The sequence below is a fragment of the Astyanax mexicanus genome, chromosome 10 (genome assembly GCF_023375975.1).
Source record: "Astyanax mexicanus isolate ESR-SI-001 chromosome 10, AstMex3_surface, whole genome shotgun sequence".
NCBI classification, from domain to species: domain Eukaryota; kingdom Metazoa; phylum Chordata; class Actinopteri; order Characiformes; family Acestrorhamphidae; genus Astyanax; species Astyanax mexicanus.
In genome coordinates, this window is record NC_064417.1 from 47732485 (window position 1) to 47755036 (window position 22552).

Below are 22552 nucleotides of genomic sequence, written 5' to 3' on the forward strand. Positions count from 1 at the left end.
TCTTTTCATTATTAGGATTATTTAGATTATTTAGATTAATATTAAACACATTAAAACAATCCCCTGATCTAAACCTGATGAACTGAGATGGTGATTTGAGGTGATTTAATTGGGATGAGCTGGAGCTTCACAGCGTGAAGGAAAATCAGCAACTATTGTTCAGCACCTCCAGAAACTCCTTCCTTCAAGACGCTGAGAAAACTATTCCAAACTATCTCCCTCATGAAGACACTGAGATTAAAAACTCACCAAGAGTGTGCAGATCTGTCCTCAAAGATAAATGGGATACTTAACATATTCTTATTTGTTTACAGAATAATGCAGCACGTGTTCCTGTCTAGTTGCAAGTATAATATATAGTACGTGGTTAAGTGAATAACACCGTTACTGTGAGAGGCCTACATGGCGCCGCAGTGAGAAACAGAAATGTGCTATTAAACACGTCTGTTGGTTAGAGCCTGTGGTCTATGTGTGCTCTCTGTGGTTGTTAAGATGAAGTCTCTAAACATAGGCTTCCGTTGTAGCTGCAGCAGAGCTGTGAAGAGTAGAATGGAACGAGTTTGATTATTAGAACTGTAAACGAAGAGCCTAAAACAGCGAGGCTACGCGGGTAACGGCAACCATAGAGAGGCTGGGTTCAACTGAGGTTAACGAGTGAAAACAGGGAGCAGTCGGCGCTCTGTCTGCACGAGGCTGGAGGAGTACGTACTTGTAGAGATCAGGCTGGGGCTGTTCACACTCGATGGTGGCGTTGAGAGACTGCAGGTCTTTCTCTGTATCTGGCACTGTGTAGTGTGTCTGAGAGAGAGAGAGACAGACAGAGAGAGAGACAGGAAGAAAAGAAATACAGAAAGACAGGGAGAAAGAGACACAAAGAAAGAGAGGAATAAAGAGGCAGAGAGACAGGAAGAAAGAGACACAGAAACAAGGAGAAAGTGATGAAAAGAGACAGAGAGATAGGGAGAAAGAGAGACAGAGACAAGAAAGAAAGAGATACAAAGAGAGAGACAGGGAGAAGGAGATACAAGAAGAAAGAGATGCAGAGAGATGGAAAGACAGGGAGAAAGAGATAGAGAGAAACAAAGAGAAAGAGATACAGAGAGACAAGGAGAAAGAGATACAAATAGATGGAAAGAGGGAGAAAGAGTAAGAGAGACAGGGAGAAAGAGATACAGAAAGACAAAGAGAAAGAGATACAGAGAGACAAGGAGAAAGAGATACAGAGAGACAAGGAGAAAGATATAGAGAGAGAGAGACAGAGAGAAAGAGATACAGAGAGACAAAGGGAAAGAGATACAGAGGGAAAGAGATACAGAGAGACAGAGAGAAAGAGATACAGAGAGACAAAGGGAAAGAGATACAGAGAGACAGGGAGAAAGATACAGAGACAGAGAGACAGGGAGAAAGATACAGAGACAGAGAGACAGGGAGAAAGATACAGAGACAGAGAGACAGGGAGAAAGAGATACAGAGAGACAGGGAGAAAGAGATACAGAGAGACAAAAAGAAAAAGATACAGAGAGACAAAAAGAAAAAGATACAGACAGACATGGAGAAATTGATACAGAGAGACAAAGAGAAGGAGATACAGAGAGACAAGGAGAAAGAGATACAGAGAGACAAAGAGAAAGAGATACAGAGAGACAAGGAGAAAGATATATATAGAGAGAGAGAGACAGAGAGAAAGGGATACAGAGAGACAAAGGGAAAGAGATACAGAGAGAAAGAGATACAGAGATACAGAGAGAAAGAGATACAGAGAGACAAAGGGAAAGAGATACAGAGAGACAAAGGGAAAGAGATACAGAGAGACAAAGGGAAAGAGATACAGAGAGACAAAGGGAAAGAGATACAGAGAGACAGGGAGAAAGATACAGAGACAGAGAGACAAGGAGAAAGATACAGAGACAGAGAGACAGGGAGAAAGAGATAGAGAGAGACATGGGTAAAGAGATACAGAGAGACAAAAAGAAAAAGATACAGAGAGACATGGAGAAAGATACAGAGACAGAGAGACAGGGAGAAATTGATACAGAGAAACAGGGAGAAAGATACAGAGACAGAGAGACAGGGAGAAAGAGGTACAGAGAGACAAGGAGAAAGAGATGCAGAGAGACAGAGATACAGAGACAGAAAGACAGGGAGAGAGATACAGAAACAGAGAGAACAGAAGGGAAAGAAAAAAGGTTTTTTAGAACATATTTAAAATAATAACACACACCCACAGACAGGTCAATGAGGGGCTGATGTGCTGAGAGGGGAGTGATGAGCAGCAGGGTGGTGACAGGATCTGGGTCGACTATTTTAAGAATCAGAGCGATTGAGAGAAATATGCAAATCTGAGCCTCCAGGTTTCATTTAAACTGGAAACGCAGACGGAAACTGGTCCCAGAAGCTCAGAATAGCCGTAATGTACAGTCATTAACGGAAACTCAGAGCAGCTCACTTTGTGGTTGGACTCTCCATCCAGGCTGGCTGTGGTGACGAAGCAGGTGTCATCGTCTCGAGTGGACTGCAGCAAAATGAGGTCACAGGGAAAGGTCTCATCCTCCACAACCTCCACTATGTCACCCACCTGAAGAGGAAATGCCACAGTTTTAACCAACCACTGTCAGTTCACATGAAATACTGCAGAGAAGCTGAAAACATCAGAGTTACTCTCTCTAACACACAGTTAAGTGTCCTGCTCCCAGCAGGGCTGCAGAACTGAGAGGCACGTGGAGTGGAGTGGGAGTGGTGTGGGAGTCGAGTGGGTGTAGAGCTTGCCTGGACCTGAAATTTTGTTTTGAACCTGAATGTAGCGTGAGAGCTAAAGGCACAGATCTCTTTTAAACAACAGCAATTCAAATGATTCTCACGTTGAACCGAAACAAAAACAAAATTACAGGCAAGACGCAAAAGTAAATACAGACTATTAAGAGACCACTTCAGTTTCTGAATCAGTTTCTCTGATTTTGCTATTTATAGGTTTATGTTTGAGTAAAATGAACATTGCTGTTTTATTCTATAAACTACAGACAACATTTCTCCCAAATTCCAAAAAAAAAAAATTGTCATTTGGATCATTTATTTGCAGAAAATTAGAAATGGCTGAAATAACAGCCTTCAAAGAGCTTTCAGTCCTCAAATAATACAAAGAAAACAAGTTCATATTCATAAAGTTTTAAGAGTTCAGAAATCAATATTTGGTGGAACAACCCTGGTTTTTAATCACAATTTTCATGTATCTTGGCATCATGTTCTCCTCCACCAGTCTTACACACTGCTTTTGTATAACTCTATGCCACTTCTGGTGCAAAAATTCAAGCAGTTCAGCTTCCTCTTAATTGTAGAGGAGGTTTTCCATTTGGAAAAATCAAAGAAAGTCATCATTTTTAAGTGTTTCTGAAGTTTTTTCAGAGCTGTTTGTATGCATATAGGGATGTCCCCAGTCTGATCAAAAGTCCCTTGTGTCGCCCAAGATTTTCTGTTGTGGGCGTGTTTGTGGTTGTATCTCATCACATTACAATATTCTCACTAAAAAAACAAAACCAAAACTACCCTGAGATTATAAAATAGAGTAAAAAAAAAAAAAGCTCTAGTATAAATCTGGTCTGCCAGGCATAAATCACACTACACCATTAGAACTGTCTCCCTCACAAAACATTCTTTTTTTGTTTATTTCAGAAAAGAGCCAAATAAAAGCCAGATGTGCGCTGACATTGGCGTATTGCTATTTCAGAGGTGCAGCTATCTGTCCAAGTCTGACTTGCTTGTTCACAGTCTTTCATTATGATTATTGTTGATGTAAAGGTTTGCATAGCTGCCAACAGGCATGTGCTATGGGTTTATGTACTGCTCTGTGTTCATGTGTGAGTAACAAGTGGGGGTTTACACGTGTTGGGGATGCACCTGTGTTGACAATTCACTGCCAAGATAGCAACAAACGTCTGACTGTTGATGTCTGTCTGGGTCAGGGGTCGGCAATTAAGTTTGGCCACAAGCTAGATATTTTCCAAACCATTTCGTGGCGGGCCACAAAAAAAAATCTGTTTTGGAAAATGAAGTGTAGAGAATCGAAGAGACTAGTAGCTCTCCAGCCCAGAGGGTTGTTGAACCCAATTGCAGAACAATTGATCTAAAAAGAATAAGGCCGTTTATTGCAGACCTTTGGTCTAGGTGGTATTCAGCCAGTGGCGTACTACATCAGAAATTTACCTGACAAGGCATGAAAATAGACTGTTGTAGACTGTGTATAGACTGTGTATCTTACACCCTGTGCACGCGGCTTGCGCAAGGTGTAAGATAGGGCCCTTTGTGTAAAAGACAGCGTTTAAGTGCATACCTTTATTTTTTCACTCTCCTTGCGTATTGACCGTCCATCCTCCAACACGATCACCGGGTACTTATTCACCTCATAGTCCGCTTTGTGCCGCAGCCAGTCCTCATAACCCTGCGAAGAGCGAGACAGAGAGACAGAAAGACAGAGAGAGAGGGTTATGCGTGCTCTTGTGAGAGGCAGGACGTGAGGCAGGGATGAGTGCTCTATTTGGACTGGATTTGGGTTGCTTCATTAAATCAGATCAGAACAGAGAGTGCCTGCCGACACCGAGCCGGTAATAAAGATATTAGGGTAAATGCAGGAGCAGGTACAGCTTGTACAGAGGAAAGTGCCAGAGAGAGGCTGAGCGACAGTTGCAGGAAAGAGGGACAAACCGACCCCGATTTAGATTTTTGTTTATTTTTTGCACTGAGGTTGAGCAGGGGTTAACGTCGGCTCTCCTGGTGTCCCACTTCAAAGTCCTACTGAGGCCAGAGCCCCTCTCACTATGTGGCCCATATATTTCTGGAAGGAGGTCCACCCTCCATTGTGCTTCTCTCCCCGAGAGCTCTCAGCACTCCAATGAAAAAGTCAATCCGAAAACAATACATCTAAAGCTGCGACAGAGCCGCTGCGCTGAGATCAGGCCCGCTGCCGTTTGTTTTCTGCGTGAAAGACGCGCTCCCTGCTCGGCCGTAGCCCCTGACAGTTTAAGAGCAGTAATCACCGCTGACTACACAGCAGCAGTTAAGCAGCGACAGACTGTTAAAGCACCTGTAGTATTTCAGCGAGAGCGAGAAGACGACACTGGACTTTTGCCCCACAGCCTTTTTGTTTTTGACAGTTACTGGCAGGATAAAGCCTGCCCCAGTCTGCTCGAGCTTGCTTTCCAAGAACACTTCCTCATTTCAATTCTGCACTCATCAGAATTTCATAACACACCAGTCAACCAGTCCACACACTGAACAGCAACATTTTCACAAACAGGAAATAAGCTATCATCACTAGAAAGCATGAAAAATCATCATCACACTAAGTAATTCAGGCTATTCTCATACAGAGTTCCCCAATGGTGGAACAAACTACCTTCTACTACCAGATCAGGAGCATCAGGAGCGTCTCTCACTATCTTTAATAAACGCCCGAAGACAGAGCTCTTCAAAGAGCACTTAACTCTCCTAACACCTCTAACTAACTACCTTCTACTACCAGATCAGGAGAATCTCTTACTATCTTTAATAAACTCCTGAAGACAGAGCTCTTCAGAGAGCACTTACTCTCCTAACACCTCTAACTAACTACCTTCTACTACCAGATCAGGAGAATCTCTTACTATCTTTAATAAACTCCTAAAGACAGAGCTCTTCAAAGGGCACTTACTCTCCTAACACCTCTAACTAACTACCTTCTACTACCAGATCAGGAGAATCTCTCACTATCTTTAATAAACTCCTGAAGACAGAGCTCTTCAAAGAGCACTTAACTCTCCTAACACCTCTAACTAACTACTCTCTACTACCAGATCAGGAGAATCTCTCGCTATCTTTAATAAACTCCTGAAGACAGAGCTCTTCAAAGAGCACCTACTCTCCTAACACCTCTAACTAACTACTCTCTACTACCAGATCAGGAGAATCTCTCACTATCTTTAATAAACTCCTGAAGACAGAGCTCTTCAAAGAGCACTTAACTCTCCTAACACCTCTAACTAACTACTCTCTACTACCAGATCAGGAGAATCTCTCGCTATCTTTAATAAACTCCTGAAGACAGAGCTCTTCAAAGAGCACCTACTCTCCTAACACCTCTAACTAACTAAACTAACTACTTCTAACCTCATTTCCTTCTTCCCCTCCTTTCCTCCTCCATCCCACTATTTCCCCTTAGGCCCTGTCTAAAAAATGTTTTTTTTTTTTTTTTTTTTTTTTTTTTTAACCTTGAACTTTTATTACTAAATGTACATCATCATTGTAAGTTGATTTGGACAAAAGCGTCTGCCAAATATGATGTAATGTAAAAATGTAATGAATACAAATATTAATATTAACTATTAAGTGCTGTACTGTCAGAAACCAGCTACAAGTCTTTTATGAATTTCCAGTCAAACAGCTTAGTGATTTATTATATCTAAAATCTAATCAGAATTTTTCAGACAACATAAGATTAGATATAATATGAACAACCAGAACAAGGAAGAGTAAAATCAAAAAGAGATCACAGAGAACAGGAAAAACAGGAGTTTCTAAAACTGGAACTGCAAGATTTGCTAAATAACCCAAACTTCCCCTCGAAAGTTTTTATTTAAAAAAATCAAGTGCAAACTCTTGCAGCAGACTACAACACTAATACACACTGTTCCACCCTAGATACACAAAAATATAAAATAAAGGGTTTATACACGTTTTAACCAATACATTTCCATTATTTTTTCATGACTTTTTTGAACATCAGTGCAGACAATTAAACCAAAAATCAACTAAAACTATAATAAAAATTGATTATTGTAGATCTAAAATTAATCTGATAATGTTGACACACAATTTTTAATAATAAAATGTGTGTCAGATCCTGAGAGCTCCACTGTGTAGAGCTAAATTACTGAATTAACTTTGATAAGCTGACATATTGGTTAGCTCAAAATAGATTTTCTCCATCGATAAACTGAAACAAAGATTTGTAGACCAGATTTCCATGACTTTTCCAAAACGTTTTGGGCATTTTTATTTTTCCAAAACATATCCAGGCCTGGAAATTGCTGTTTTTAAACTTCATGACTTTTCCAGGTTTTTCATGACCGTACGAACCCTGTATATATGTGTCCAGTATCATTTATTTTACTTTAATCCTGGATATATGGACAAATCTGGAGTTCATTAATGATATTATGACATTCTGGATTATTAACTTCTTTTAAAAAATCTGAAAAAAATCTTGTATTTTGTTTAATATCTTAGTAAGCGGTGTACCATATCATAATATGCAATGATAAAATTATTTTTTTATTTTGTTGCAGTAGTGTATTCTTGAAATAATTTTTATTCAATGTTTTGTTATATTGCTAAGAGTATTGTTACAGTGAAAATACCATGAAATATTGTGTTACTGAAACTGGCTTATATCATGAGAAGGAATAGAGGGAAAGAACGGGGTGTCCAGCTCTGATCCCCGAGGGCCATCCTGTTCGTTTGGTGACTTCCCTGCTAAATCAGCTGAAGAATTAGTCACCAGTCTCAGCAGGGAAATGATCAAACCACACTGGACTGTGTTTAGCCTCCAGTAGAACTGCAGAACTCTCTAATAGAGGACGATAGAGTAAAAGACTTTTAAAAGATTTTTAAAAGATGGGCAGAAAAGAGAGACTGATGCAGAAGAGAGCATTTGAAGCATAGTGGTCACTGACCTGTTTGATGGCAGTCACTGTGATCACAAAAAACAATGGTAAGCCACTGGTTACGGGGCTTGTTGGCGTGTCCACAATGACCTGTGAAAAGATAAAAAAAAAAAAAAAAAAAAAAAAAAAAAAAAAAAAAACATTAATTTTTGCAAATGTTTGGTTTGGTTTGGTGGTATTATAACAGTCTCAGAAAATATCACATTACAGTATGAAGGAATTTCACAACTATCATAAAGCACTAACAGAATAATGATAGTAATAATAATAATAATAATAAAACAGAATTATAAATAGTAGCTATCACAGACTCGTTAGTACACATGCACTGGGTGGAAACTATGGGATGTAAACTGGGGTTAAATGTCTGGAAACAGGTTGATTTTAACTGTTGTTCTGAGCTGGATTTTTCACTGAAAGTTATTGACAGGAGAAGGGTACACGCCATCAAGATAGACCAAGTCTTCCTGTTAACTATAATACATTAATGATTTCTGTAGGTGATTCTGAACCCACATTATAAGGTCTAGTACAGAAGGTTTGTCACAAGGCTAAAAGCTGGGCTCAGCCTGAACATAGTCAGGGCTGGGGGCATTTGTTACAAAGGCGGCTGCACTGTGGGAACATCTCTGGAAAATTAAGAGACCACTTCAGTTTCTCTGATTTTGCTATTTATCGGTTTATGTTTGAGTAAAAAGAACATTGTTTTTTACTCTATAAACTACAGAAAACATTTCTCCCAAATTCCAAATAAAAATATTGTCATTTAGAGCATTTATTTGCAGAAAATGAAAAATGCCTGAAATAACAGAAAAGATGCAGAGCTTTCAGACCTCAAATAATGCAAAGAAAAAAAACTTATATTCATAAAGTTGTAAAAGTTCAGAAATCAATATTTGGTGGAATTTTTTAAGACTGATTAGGGGATAAACTGTAGAGGGATAAAGAGGTTTCTTTGGAATAATCCTACAACTATGAGAATAGAGAAGTTCAAACATGCACAAACGTACATAAATAAGGATTAGGAACCAATATAATGTGAAAATGATTAAATAACTTGACTGTAGATACATGCATTAGTTTGCAAATGTTTTAAAAACTGTTCACATTGTAGTAGGGCTGCACAAGATTGGAAAAATTTTACATTGCTAATGTTCATTTTTTGACAGTATATATTGCGATAATAAACAATGCAGGACCCATGACGTAACCAGCCCCGCCCCCACCCACGCTCTGTGTCGCGTCCGGATCGATCAAGTGATGAGTCAGAGCAGAGCTCTCAAAACCCGAGGAAAACAGCTAAACAACAGTAATCGGCCCTTTAATCAGGCATTTAAATGACTTTTTAAAAGGTAAATAAGAGCGTTTTTCTGGGATTAAAAGTGTGAATTCAGCTGTAACTGGAAATATCTGCACTGCAAAACTGTGCTGGACTGAGGTGCACAGCTTTCTTCACGTGCCCATGTTTACAAGCACGTGCCCACGGTTACCTCGTGTTTACGACTGCCCCCCCAGCACTCCCCCTCCCCCTCACACTTCTCACGCAGCAGCAGCCTGTCATTCACACAGACAGAGACAGAACTGTGTATCTATTTCTTGTGTCAAGAATCAAAATATTGCAACATGACACGTTTGATTTAATTGCCTTAAGTGACATTGCACGTCCTGCCATGTGACTATTGCACAGGCGCACCAAAAAAAAAAAAAAAAAAAAAAAAAAAAAAAAAACAGTAACGCTCCTGGCTGTTCATTTAGAGAGAACTGTTGGTAAAAGAAATATATAGTTTTCAGCCACTGCACCTCCCAACATGCCATCCCGGCCCTTTACCATTCTGATACGGCCTGCTACGTACTACAGCTCAACCAGTACTCACAAAAATACTCACAGCCTCTTTCCAGAAGCTCAGTGTGAGGTCAGACCCGGGCAGTGGAAGTGTGTGGGTGTGTGTGAGGCTTGGTGTGATCAACACCTCCATGGGTGTGAACAAGGGACAGTTTGTCAGCCTCTTTTCACACCAGCAGCTATAGACCAAACACACGCAGGAACTCCATTACAGGTCTTACCAAAATAGAACAGCAGCTCTGCTTCATCTGCACGTGTTTTTGATGGGGCTAATTTTATTAACTGATAAGCATATACAGGATTTGGACAATGAAAGTGAAACACCTGGTTTTAGAACCGGACAGTTCTGGTGGAAACAGGAGAGTTGAGGTGCACATTGAACTCTGCCGTGATTTGTTCAGCCGTGGTTTTATGTTTTTTGGATACAATCCGGGTTAGCACCCGAACATCCCTTTCAGACAGCTTCCTCTTACAGCGTCCACAGTTAATCCTGTTGGATGTGGTTCGTCCTTCTTGGTATACTGACATTACCCTGGATACCGTGGCTCTTGATGCATCACAAAGACTTGATGTCTTGGTCACAGATGCACCAGCAAGACATGCACCAACAATTTGTCCTCTTTTGAACTCTGGTATGTCACCCATAATGTTGAGTGCATTGCAATATTTTGAGCAGAACTGTGCTCTTACCCTGCTAATTGAACCTTCACACTCTGCTTTTACTGGTGCAATGTGCAATTAATGAAGATTGGCCACCAGGCTGCTCCAATTTAGTCATGAAACCTCCCACACTAAAATGACAGGTGTTTCAGTTTCATTGTCCAACCCCTGTATATTTATGTTAATGACTGCATACATGTAAAATGGTCTTAACATTACAATATACAGTATTTTATTTGCAATTATTTTCTGGATCAACCAAAACAATACTCATGACAGGCTTGTATACAGATTAGGGGTGTCACGATCTCGATATTTTATCGAAATCGAATCGAAATGAGGTCACGATCTCGAGTATCGAAGTCAAAAAGAGGATCGACGATCCCTCCCGCGCGCGCTACGCAAATAGCGCAGCGCGCTACGCAAATGGCGCGGCACCAACATAGCGCATCCTATTCATTTAAATAGAGATAGCCACTGCATGAGCGCAGTCGGCGGGAGTGTGATCACTGTTTTTATCTGTCCAACGGGGGAGGGGGGGCGGGGGTTGGGCGCGCAGGTTTTGTATCTGTATCTAACGGAGGGGTGGGTGCGCGCAGGTGAGAGCGTGTGAACTCGCTGAAATGCGTGTGTCAGTGTGACTTGAGAACACTGACTATAGATCACAGTGAGGTGGATTAAAAATCTTAAACTTATAATTGACTACACCTGTTGCTTTCCATTGAATTAAAAAAACATCTTTCTCTCAGATAAAGTAAACACAAGCGTGTTTCTGACTAAAATAAAAGCTTTTCAGGAGAGATATAAGTTATGTGTAAATATTTATAAGACAATACCCACATCACTTATCTAACCAGCCTGTACTGATTTCTGCCCCCCAATAATGCTTTCAATAACCTCTTGTAACCCCTGGGAGCCAGGGGTTACACTCTAATAGCCTTTAATAGTCTTCAGTAGCCTTTAAAAGACTTACCTGGCGGCCGTGGTGTGTCCACTAAACTCCGTAGTTATAAACATCCTGAGGTTAGCAGCGCGCTAACTGACCTGTTCATAATGTAATCCGAGCAGTGCCTCCGTGTCGGCTGTTCTAACCTGCTGCTGTTAGCTGCTTGGGCTGAAAGATGAACTGTAGTGAGCTGTATTATCCGGTTAGTGGGGTTAAAACCTTTATTTGTTTACAGAAACAGTAAAAACGGACTGGCTGAGCTCTGTAGCCCGTGGCTGGGCTGTACTGAAGTAGTGACTGAGTGAAGAGAGCGGAGCTTGTGCTGCTGCTGCTAGTGGTTGGATGAAGAACTGCAGCTTCATGTAATGAGCAGTTTCACCAGCCATCCACACACAGCTCTGATAAACTGCTTGTTTTAATAGTGCACACTGTTGCTACCAAAAAAAGTCACTAGATGGCATTACCATATATATCTTAATAAATAATAATAATAATATTTATAATATTTATAATAATAATAATAATAAATATATTATTTAAATTTTATGAGGCATAAAATAATAACAAGAAAAAAAAAACAAGAAAATCGATAATCGAATCGAATCGTGACCCTCAAATCGAAAATGAAATCGAATCGAGGATTTAGAGAATCGTGACACCCCTAATACAGATATCAAATATTGATTACTCAAACAATTAAATATATATTAATGGTTTTAGTGAAAACCTACATATGCACCTACAAATACACTGACATGCCACAAGTCATGGAACAGGGGCTAGTATTGTGTCCCATGATTTTGCTACGACCCTTGATAAAATTCTACACTAACCTGCAGGAAATATGTTTGCATTGAATGTAGATGTGATTTCTGGCACAGTCACTTGTCTGTTCGTACAATTCTAGCCAGACACCACCAGTCACAATCATTACCACACACTGTGTGTGCTGTCCACTGTGGGTGGGAAGGGCATTCACAAGTAGATCTTTAGCATCAGTTATAAACTCCACTGTACTGGTAACTGTATTAACAAAAATGTTGATGCTGTGATTAATCATTTTATTCCTAGATAATTTGATTGCTAAAGACATGTATTGAGTGTTATTTAAAGGATTAAACAGTCAAATCTGGTTGCAAATACAAGTTGTGTCCTTACTTAAAATGAAGAATAAACATCACCATATACATTGTTAATCTGTTCTGTTTTTTCCTTCATTATTAATAAAAAAAAACAATTTCTAATTCCATTTTCTTTTCTCTGTTATTATATACATTTCTGGTGTTTTAGGTTTTTGCCACAATATTATTTCAGTATCTGTATTGAGATGTTTAAGCAGGTTTTTTTAACGAATGTCATAATTTTGCAGGGTTCATACACTTTTTAACCAGAAAATTTCCATGACTTTTCTATGCCTTCCAAGACACATTTTCATGATCATAAGATTTTTAAAACATCAGTGCAGACGTGGACAATAAAACCAAGAAACATCTTAAACTACAATCAATAGTAGGCATAACATGATTTTGATAATGTTCACATACAATCTTGAATAATAATGTGTGTCAGATTTGTGTAAGGGCTACTTCTACTGAATTAACTCTGAGCTGATGTATTTGTTAGCTCAAAACAGATTTTCTCCATCAGTAAACTAATAAACTAAAACACAAAGATTTGTGATCATTTTCCAATTTCCATGATTTTTTCAAAACGTTCTGGGTATTTTTTATTTGCCCAAAACATATCCAGGCCTGGAAGTTTAAGAGATATTAAGAGCTATTTTCAAATTTCATGACTTTTTCAGGTTTTTCATGACTGTAAGAACCCTGATTTTGTTAAAGTGATAACACTAGTGCCAACAATAAAGCTTCACTCCAATTCTGTTAATTCACAATAACCTGCTATGAACACGCTGGCCACTGTTTAACCTCACTCACGCTTTCCTAAGTGAGTTTTCAGTGTTTTGCTGCATTTCTTTCATGCATCACAGAAATCATAGAGCCCCAGACTCCAGACCAGAGATCAGTGACAGAACCAGAGCAGAGTTTATCCAGCTGTGTCACTGTGGAGTCCCGGACATATCTTTAAACTGTATTTGACAACCTGGCCTGTGCTCCCAGAGAAACTGACAGACTCGCTCATGACTCGACTCGTTTCTCACGTCAAGCTTTTACCAGCCACTTCCCCAAACACAGAACACACACACGCACACACACGCACACACACACACACACACAGCAGTGTTTTGAGCCTTTCACTCTGCAGTCCCAGGTTTCCAGGTACATAATCCCAAACAGCCCCCCCGTGCCACTCACACCCCTCTCTCTGCACTTGGCGGTTCTTAAGGAGTCGCAGGGCTGATTCTGTGATCTGCTCAAGACCTGTGCAGAGAGCTGTTGATTCAGACACACAAACACAGCGTCGCTGGCAGAGGGCTCTCAGGGAACAAGCTCCGGCAAGTTACAACACGCACACACACACACACACACACACACACACACACACACACACACACACACACACAATCAACTCTCACTTACACACACAAACTCTCACTCACACACACACAAAAACACTCACACAGTAGTTTCAGGTTCCTCTAAGGGGTTTATGCTGATGCCTTAAATGCATCAGTGCATCAGGCGGAGAGAGAGTGAGAGAGTAAGAGCGAGAGTGAGAAAGAGAGAGAGAGAGAGAGAGATTCAGAGAGAGATACAGAGACAGACAGAGAGAGAGAGAGAGACAGACACAGACAGAGATAGAGAGAGATACAGAGAGAAAGATTCAGAGAGAGATACAGAGAGAGAGATACAGAGAGAGATAGAGACAGACACAGACAGAGAGATAGAGAGAGAGATACAGAGAGTTTGTTTGTGTGTTTTGTGCCATTTCAGCAACATATTGGCTATTTTATGGCATCGACAATGTTCGTGACTTGAGCATCACAGACTTAAATCAGTTTCTTTTCAACTGAAGAACTTCCTGAAAATTAATATTTTAGCTAGTGGGATCCTTTTAAACGAGATACAGAGAGAGCAACAGAATGAGAGAAAGAGATAGAGCTGGACAGAGAGAGAAAGATGCAGAGAAAGAGAGAGATGCAGAGAGAGAGAGGCATTTTCCTGCTCTCTCGCTCGCCCAGGCTCTGAGGGAGTCACCGAGCTCCTGAGGCTCAGAGAACCCCCATATGGCAGGTGTCTGCTGACAGCTGCTCAGTGGCACCACTGTCAAAAGCGCTCGTACAAAGAGAGAGAGGACAAAAAGAGAAAGAAGGGAAAAAAAAAAGGCAGAGGGCTTTTCCTCCGAGTCGGCACTGCTGCTCAGCTTACGCGGTCAGAAGAAACCGGCTCTGGAAAGTGCCTGCTTGACTTTTTTTTTTTAAAGGTGAGTGAAGAAAAGGAAAAAAGCAAAGAAATGTAAGTGAGAAGGAAAGACTCCTTTTTTCTTTATTTTCTCCCCAATTTAGCTGCGCCAATTAACCCACCCACTCCCTCACCAGGAGTTCCCTATTACTTGCAATGCACCGGACACTAGGATAAGCATGATGACAGGACAAGTGCATGCCTCCTCCCATACATGTGAGGTCAGTTCAGACCTCGCCTCTCTTTACATATGCCGCTGATGCAGCATCACTAACAGCATCACCAGCACATTTGGAGGAAAGCACCAGATCCCCAGCTCCGATACATCAGCCAACAGATGCTAGTCAGCATCACAATGGTGCTTGAGAGCACAAATGACTGTATGAAATAGAAGCTTTGATATGTTTCTGCTTTGATGTATACTGGCCAATTTACTTTACGAATTTGTTTTTATCATCTACAGTATTTCAATTGCATGTGTGTGGAGTTTAGCGAAAATTAAATCATTTTGGTGTAAGCTATTATTATTGAGTTCACAGTCAAAAGTTTCACAGCTCTCTCATACTCTGGCTGCTGATGCCGAAGCAGTAAGGCCCAGGATTTGAACTCAAAATGCTTGGGCCATTTTGTAGCATCTTAGGCTGCTTTCACACCTGCCATGTTTGGTCCAGATTTTCAGATTTTTCAGTTTGGGTCCAAACAAACGTAGAAGGTGTGAAAGGGGCTGTGATCTACAAAAGAGGTGGTCTTGGTCCAGATCTACTGAACTATAATCCGGTTCGTCTGCAGTGTGAAACACTTTAATAGACGGTTCAGACTTTCAGATTAATTACAGGAATTTGAGGAAGTCTTTAAACAAATCAGAGGACAAAAGAACTGGTGTTGTGCAGAAATCTGACTACCCTTGGCTTGAAGGTGAATCACACAACAGTATGAACACAAACTTAGACTGGGAATTAATTAAGTTACACTCCTTCTGCTGCAGGATGAAAGCGTGTACACGACAGAGAGCTAGAATTCAGCACAACACCTGAAAAAACAAAGCAATTCAAAATCGAACTCTTGTAGAATGTAAATTATGTTAATCAATTATTAATATATAATTTATATAATATATTATATAATATATATAATAATGATGACAGGATGTAGTAAATTTCTTTAGTCCGCTCACTAAACTGCAGTATGAAACCAAAACTACACATAACATGTACTGGGACGGATGGATGGATGGACTGATGGACAGATGGATGCTTTATTGATCCCAGAGGGAAATTCTGGACATCCAGTAGCAGCAGGTATACACAGTACACAGAAGCTACAATAAAAGTATAAGATACAGTACAGGCCAAAATTCTTACTGAATTCTTACTGAATTCTTACTGAATTCTTACTGAAGGCATCAAAACTATGAATGAACACATGTGGAGTTATGTACTTAACCAAAAAAGGTAAAATATATATATTCTAGTTTCTTCAAAATGGCCACCCTTTGCTCTGATTACTGCTTTGCACACTCTTGGCATCATTCTCTCAATGAGCTTCAAGAGGTGGCCACCTGAAATGGTTTTCCAACAGTCTTGAAGGAAGGAGTTCCCAGAGGTGTTTATTAGCACTTGTTGCTCCTTTGCCTTCTTCACTCTGTGCTCCAGCTCACCCCAAACCATCTGGATTGGGTTCAGGTCCGGTGACTGTGGAGGTTCAGCTCATTTTTTGTTAAGTACATAAAACTCCACATGTGTTCATTCATAGTTTTGATGCCTTCAGTGAGAATCTACAATGTAAATAGTCATGAAAATAAAGAAAACGCATTGAATGAGGTAGTGCAGTTAAACATAGTAAAACAACAAAGAACAGCAGTTGTTGTGCAACGTAACAAAGATATGAACCTTAGTGCAGACTCTTGTCTGGACCTTCAGGTGTGAAAACGCCTTTAATCTGCTGAGCCAGTCGGAGCCCAGAAGGGAAAGTCTCCTAATGTAGCCTAATGTTCTCACCGCTCTATTTGTAATCACTTCTGCCTGACATACGCCCCACCACTTACTCCCCTTCAGCTGGTAGCCGGACTGTGTTCAGCAGAAAACGCTCCAACTCCCCCCGCCGGCCACGCAGGTGATGAATGCTGCAGAACAGCGGCGCAGCGGCACGTCGTTTTTCGATCTAATAAATTGATAAAGGCCCATCTGGTGGTACCCAGCTGCGGTGCCCTCTACGATTAAAGATATTAAGAGAGCGGTTCCGGAAAAGTGCTGAGTCCCCCACTTAACTACTGTCTTTCTCTTACGTACTCTCTTTCTCTAACGTTCACACACACACACACACACACACACACACACACCTGGACTGCGTAGAGGTTTATACCAGTACAGTCCAGTACATCAAATTTAAATTAAGCTATTTAAAAGCTGGTTTTATCTTATGGAGTGCATGTTTTAAAAAATTAAGTAGCTATAAATAGTTATAAACCAGTTATTTTATACACATATATGATCCACAGCTGCAGGTTGTGTTTGGCAGCAAGTGTGAGGCCAAAAATAGAAGTTATACTAATAATTAAAAAATATATTCTTTATAGCAGCACAACTGATTTTAGTCCCTGTATTTAACTAGATGTATAAGAAAAAATTAATATATCAAAGATTTTAGTTTAAGGTCTCTGAGTGGTCCAGCAGGCTAAACGCTGCCACAATAATCAGGAGATCGCCAGTTCGAATCCTGTTCATGTAGCTTGCCATCTAGCGGCTACCAGAGCCCCGAGAGAGCACAATTGACCTTGCTCTTTCTGGGTGGGTACAGTAGATGGTGCTCTTTCCCCTCATCACTCCGAAGGGTGATGTCGATCAGCACAATGCGTCTGTGAGCTGATGTATGATGATCAATGGATTTTTTCTTCCCTGATGGCACAGCCATATTCCAAGATTACAATACCAGCATTCATGGGTCTGGAATTGTGAAAGAGTTCAGGGTTCAGGGAGCATGAGATCATCATTTTCACACATGGATTGCGAGAGTTCACCACAGAGTCCAGACCTTAACCTCATTGAGAATCTTTGGGATGTGCAGGAGAAGACTTTGTGCAACACTGGATTTAAATAAAGAAGCTTATTAAAACAATTCTACAGAGAATGTGTGCTGCAATCAAAGCTCAATTTCAGGGTGAAGGCTACACCCTGCCACCCACCTTCTATGACTAGACCTACAGCAGGTAAGGCAGAAATGTCATTACGAACATTTGGAAGATGCATGGGAATAAAAAGATGGTTCTTCATATAAAGAATTACAATCTTTCACTTTTCTTATAATCCATTAAAAAGCAACAAACATTCAACCCACAAACTACAGATAACACAAACATTTTAGTACTGTATCATTTCTACTTGCAGTGTTAGACCATTAACATTTCAGAAGACTGAACTAAAATTAAATAGATGATCTCAGAGGGACTTTCTGTGCATCACACTCGGGGTAAACTCAGTAAAACACATGTAAACAGGTGCTGGGTGTAAGATAAACAGATATATACAGCCACCTCCACACACCAGCAATCAGGCTGCCATAAAACGCCTCTCACCTTATTACTGCTTTCCCCACTGGAGTTCCAGAAGAGTCCTAAAAATGCTCTGCTGAACTCTCCTGCACTTTAACAGCACTTTCCAATGGTTTATAATTATTACTTATTAATTATATCAAATTCATATCAATATTCATATCATATTGCTGCTAAACAGGCTGTACATGGATAGGATAGTAGAGTAAGCTGAGCTCAATTAGTACTCTGGCTTTCTGGGGTCTCAATATAACTTTATTTGAATGTAGTACTGTCAAAATGCAGCATGACACGCTGAAGAATCAATAGGTTTTACACTACATCGCAATACATTGTGACTAAGTTTACAGAAACTCAGCCTTTATCAGCCTTTCTCTCCTCCTCTCCTCACAGTCTTCATGTAATCTCTATATACTAGTGTGGTCAATCAATTAAAAAATGAAATCAAATCAACAGTATTCTGTGATTAACTGAGATTAATTGCACTTATTTTCTTCTGCAAGTTCTGCAAGTTTTTATAGTGGATATTTAAATGTAGATAAAATAATAATTGTAAGAAATGTAAAATTCAATTAAGCAATAATACACAAGAGGACGTGCTATAACGTGTAATATTGGCAATGCTGTGCTGCAGTAATGGGCAGGAGACTGCAGGCAGAGTAATATCCTTAGCACTCCAGAGGATATTACTCTTAAAATATTACATGTTCTAGCACGAATCTAGAGTGCATTATTGCGATTATACCACAGTTCCATTATCGATATTTATTAAAAGATGTTGAGTTAAAGAGGACGAGAAAATACGATCTGTTTGGTTATAAAATAGTTCCATTGCTGCTTTGTTTGTAGCTGTGCTGTTTGGCTTGTAAGCGCTGCATCGTTAAGCTAAGTTAGTTGCCAAGTCTGCATCAGCAGCAGCTGGAAAAGAGGCGGAGTCTGACTTCACATGTATCGAAGGAGGCATGTGCTAGTCTTCACCCTCCTGGCGTTGGGGCATCACTGGTGATAGGGTGATTCCTAATGAGTAGGTTGGGTAATTGGAAAAAAAAAAAATCTGGAAAAAGTGACCACAGCACAGCCTTGTTGTTTCCACAAGCGGGGGCAGGGGCAGGACAGATTACCTCAGAAGTTGAGTCAAACTTGGTAGCGTAATTAATTGCATTAAAAAATAATAATACTGCACTACTGATTCCAAATGATTTGCGTGCATTAACGCATTAACACTGACAGCCCTAGTATATATACAGTAACCGTTACAGCAACCTTAGAGCATGATTCTTTGGAAACACATGATTCAGAAACTGTGTTTCAGAGAATATAATTTTGTATAAGCAGCACAATGGGTCCATTTCGTGAGGGGCAGCGTCTCAGACTTCCTTAGAGCTCCTGAGAACGCACTGGTTACAATGCATTTTCATTATGCTGAACACACACAAAACAAATACCATCAGGAATGCAGAACAAGCTCATTAGGTGGCAGTTTTTAAGCATGGCATTATTACACAAGAATAGAGCGCACTGTTAGATTATATTGCAACATTAAGCACAGAGCTGACGCGGTATCGCCCCGGTGAACACATGGCCTTCTGCTATCGCCTCTACAACACTTCCTGCACTGTCCTGTACGCTGAGTAAACGCTGGTGTTCTGTAACTCACCTCCGCAAAGGTTTCGGCTCTCTCTAGAGACCGGAAAGCAATGACCTACTGCATCGAAAGTGCGGCAAATTGCAGTGAGCTGAGAAGCAGCTAATGGGCTCAGTTCAGTGTGTTTTCCTTTTCTTTAAGAATGCTGGGTTCTAAAAACAGCTACAGATACACATCTTAATAACTATTATCTGTGTAGAACTAGAAGCAGGACTAGTTTACTGCTAAACACAGGCAATTAGTACAGTTTTAATTATCATTTTTTCCCCATTTTTATTTGTTTTAATCAATCAATCAATCAATCAACTTTTATTTTCCCCTCAATAAATACATTAAGGGTAACCCTCATTTTCAATGCAGCCGAGCATCTACAACACTAAAGGAAATGAAAATTCTGTTTAGATTCTAAAAAAACAAGCAAACAATACAAGATTTAATTACGAAGAAATAAAATAATTCAAAATAAAAGGATATGCAGACAGGTTAAAATGCAAAGCAATAAAACAAAGAGATAAATAAGTAGAATAATAAAATACAAACACAACTAAAAAAATAAAGGACTAAAATAAAATATAAAAAATAAAAGGATGAAATTAATAATAAAAAAAAATAGTGCTAAAAGGTAAAACATAAAATTTGATAAATGAAAAGACAAAATGATTAAAATAAATAAAAAGATTGAAGAAAAACTCATCTTAAACGGTTACAGGCTGTCTGAAAGTCTAAAAGATTAAAATGATTTTGTGACACCAGGGAGCTGAGTTTGCAGCTGATTTTAAATTAAATGTCAAGGTCTATCGTAATGATATATACTATGCATGTGTGTAAGTGGTATGTTATATATCAGTTCTACATACTTTTGTACCTAATGTAGGTCTGTTATGATAATTACATGATACAGCCAATACATTTTTATTTATAGCATTTATTTTTACACACCTCCAATAACTCACATGTTGACATGGCCAAAACTCTGACAGATAAAACTCTGCACTCCAGTAGTTATGCAACTAATTATAAAACATTGTGCAAACCATGACCACCTGCAGCTGTGCGGGTGCACACAACAGGCAAAATTAAACTAAAAGAAAATAAGCAAGCTTGTAAGCTCATATATAAAGAAGGAACTTTTGTGAACTTTATCTGTGGGAAGTTTGCTGAAGTCTTGACAAAAAAAAGAAACACTTTCAGTAGGATATTTATTAGGGTATTCCCTGGTACATTTATTAGAATATTATTGTGGTACAGAGAATATGTTAGTTTTGAATAGTTGTATCTTAACGTTTCTATTAAAATCTTTGCGATAATATAGTGCATTTGAGAAACAAGTCTTATCTTTAAAGGCCCACTAACCTCCCTGATTTTAGTAGACTCCACCCTCAGCTTAAATTTAAAAAAGGTAAAAAAAAAAAAAAAAAAAAAAAAAAAAAAGAAAGAAATAGTTTTTGAGGAGCACTGAGTGATGGGTTTAGAGGCGGGGCAGGACGGAGAGATGATTGGATGAACTGCAGCAGCAGCAGTGTGCCTCTGATAGCAATCAGACATGACCATCTCACACATCAGCAGCATTAAAAGCAGTAGTTTTAAACAGAAGCATTAACACTTCTATCTATTTTCAGTCTCACTAAATCAGTAGTACATACAGTAGTTTTACACTTCTCTTTTTGAGCACGGTTTCATGGTGTTTAGATGCACAGAATGCTGCTTAAAGCATAATCAACAGTAGCTGATATCTGAACGATCTCATTCCCAACTTTGATATCAATCATTTGAGGGAAATGGAACGCAGCATTAGTTCATGGTAAAATTGTCAAATTACTTTAAACAAAGCCTTATACTTGTTTCTTGGATTCCAGAGGGTTAAATATTTCAGAGATTTGAGTTTGACCTTAGTTACGTTCACTGATTTAACTCTCTGCATCCCCTTAACACCTTAATATCAACACAACCCACTGGGCAAGTGATTTTTTTTGTGGTGCTGTCCAGGCAGCACATCTTCTTGCCTGGGTCATTTGGGCAATCACTACTGTTGAACCCTGAGAAGCAGTAATTATGAAGCATCGGAAATATTTGAGGACTGGGTCTCTGTATTGAAATGTTTGAATGGAAAAGTGGTATTGGTGCATCCTTAATGTTTTTTATTCCCACACCCAGTTGGCTACACACAGCACAGCTATGCAGTTTCACCAACATTGCACAGCACCGAGTGCAGCCAATCAGTCAAGCACAGTGTGTAAACTAGCAAGTTACCATTATCTGTAAAGACCATGACACACGTACCCATCCCTACCCATCCCTGTCTGTGTCTACCACTACCCCACATTAATATTCCCATTCTGCTCTCTCTCTTTACAATTACAGATCATTTCACTGCTTAGCAGCACAGTGTGATCCACACACACATACACTCATCCACACACACACACACACTCATGCACTCGCCCACCCACGCACACACACACACACACACACACGCTCGGAACATTCCAGCAAGATCTGTGTCAGCGTGTGCATTCTAAAGACAGAGATCCCCCGGTCTCCCTCCTCCTCCTCCTCCTCCTCGTTCACTCTTCTCTCCTCTCTCTTTCTCTCTCTCTCTCTCTCTCTCCCTCTCTCACTCACTCCCATCCCTCTATTCCCATCAGGACCCGGCATTTGCTGCTATTTTTAGCAGAGTGGTGCTTTTTTATCAGGCAGTGTCTATTTGTGGCTCTACAGAACTACAGAGGGCTTCCTAGCTGCTGACGTCAGCAGAGATATGCTGCAACGCCGTGTAGAGAGGAAGAGAGAGGGAAAGATAGGGGGAGAGAGAGAGTGTGTGTGTGTGTGTGAACGAGAAGGAGAAAGACACGGGGAGG

General features: G+C 40.0%; 1 protein-coding gene across 6 annotated transcripts in view; it reads right to left on the reverse strand.

Annotated features, from left to right (window-relative positions):
* atp11c (ATPase phospholipid transporting 11C) overlaps positions 1–22552 on the reverse strand; it is a 126100-nt gene that overhangs the window by 39142 nt on the left and 64406 nt on the right. For all 6 annotated transcript variants that reach the window (XM_022684269.2, XM_022684268.2, XM_022684264.2 and 3 more), the window contains exons 4-7: positions 7701–7781; positions 4325–4432; positions 2447–2575; positions 710–798 (exon numbers count right to left, since the gene is read on the reverse strand). In XM_022684269.2, the coding sequence (XP_022539990.2) occupies positions 710–798; positions 2447–2575; positions 4325–4432; positions 7701–7781 (407 nt within the window). The remainder of the gene's footprint in view (positions 1–709; positions 799–2446; positions 2576–4324; positions 4433–7700; positions 7782–22552) is intronic.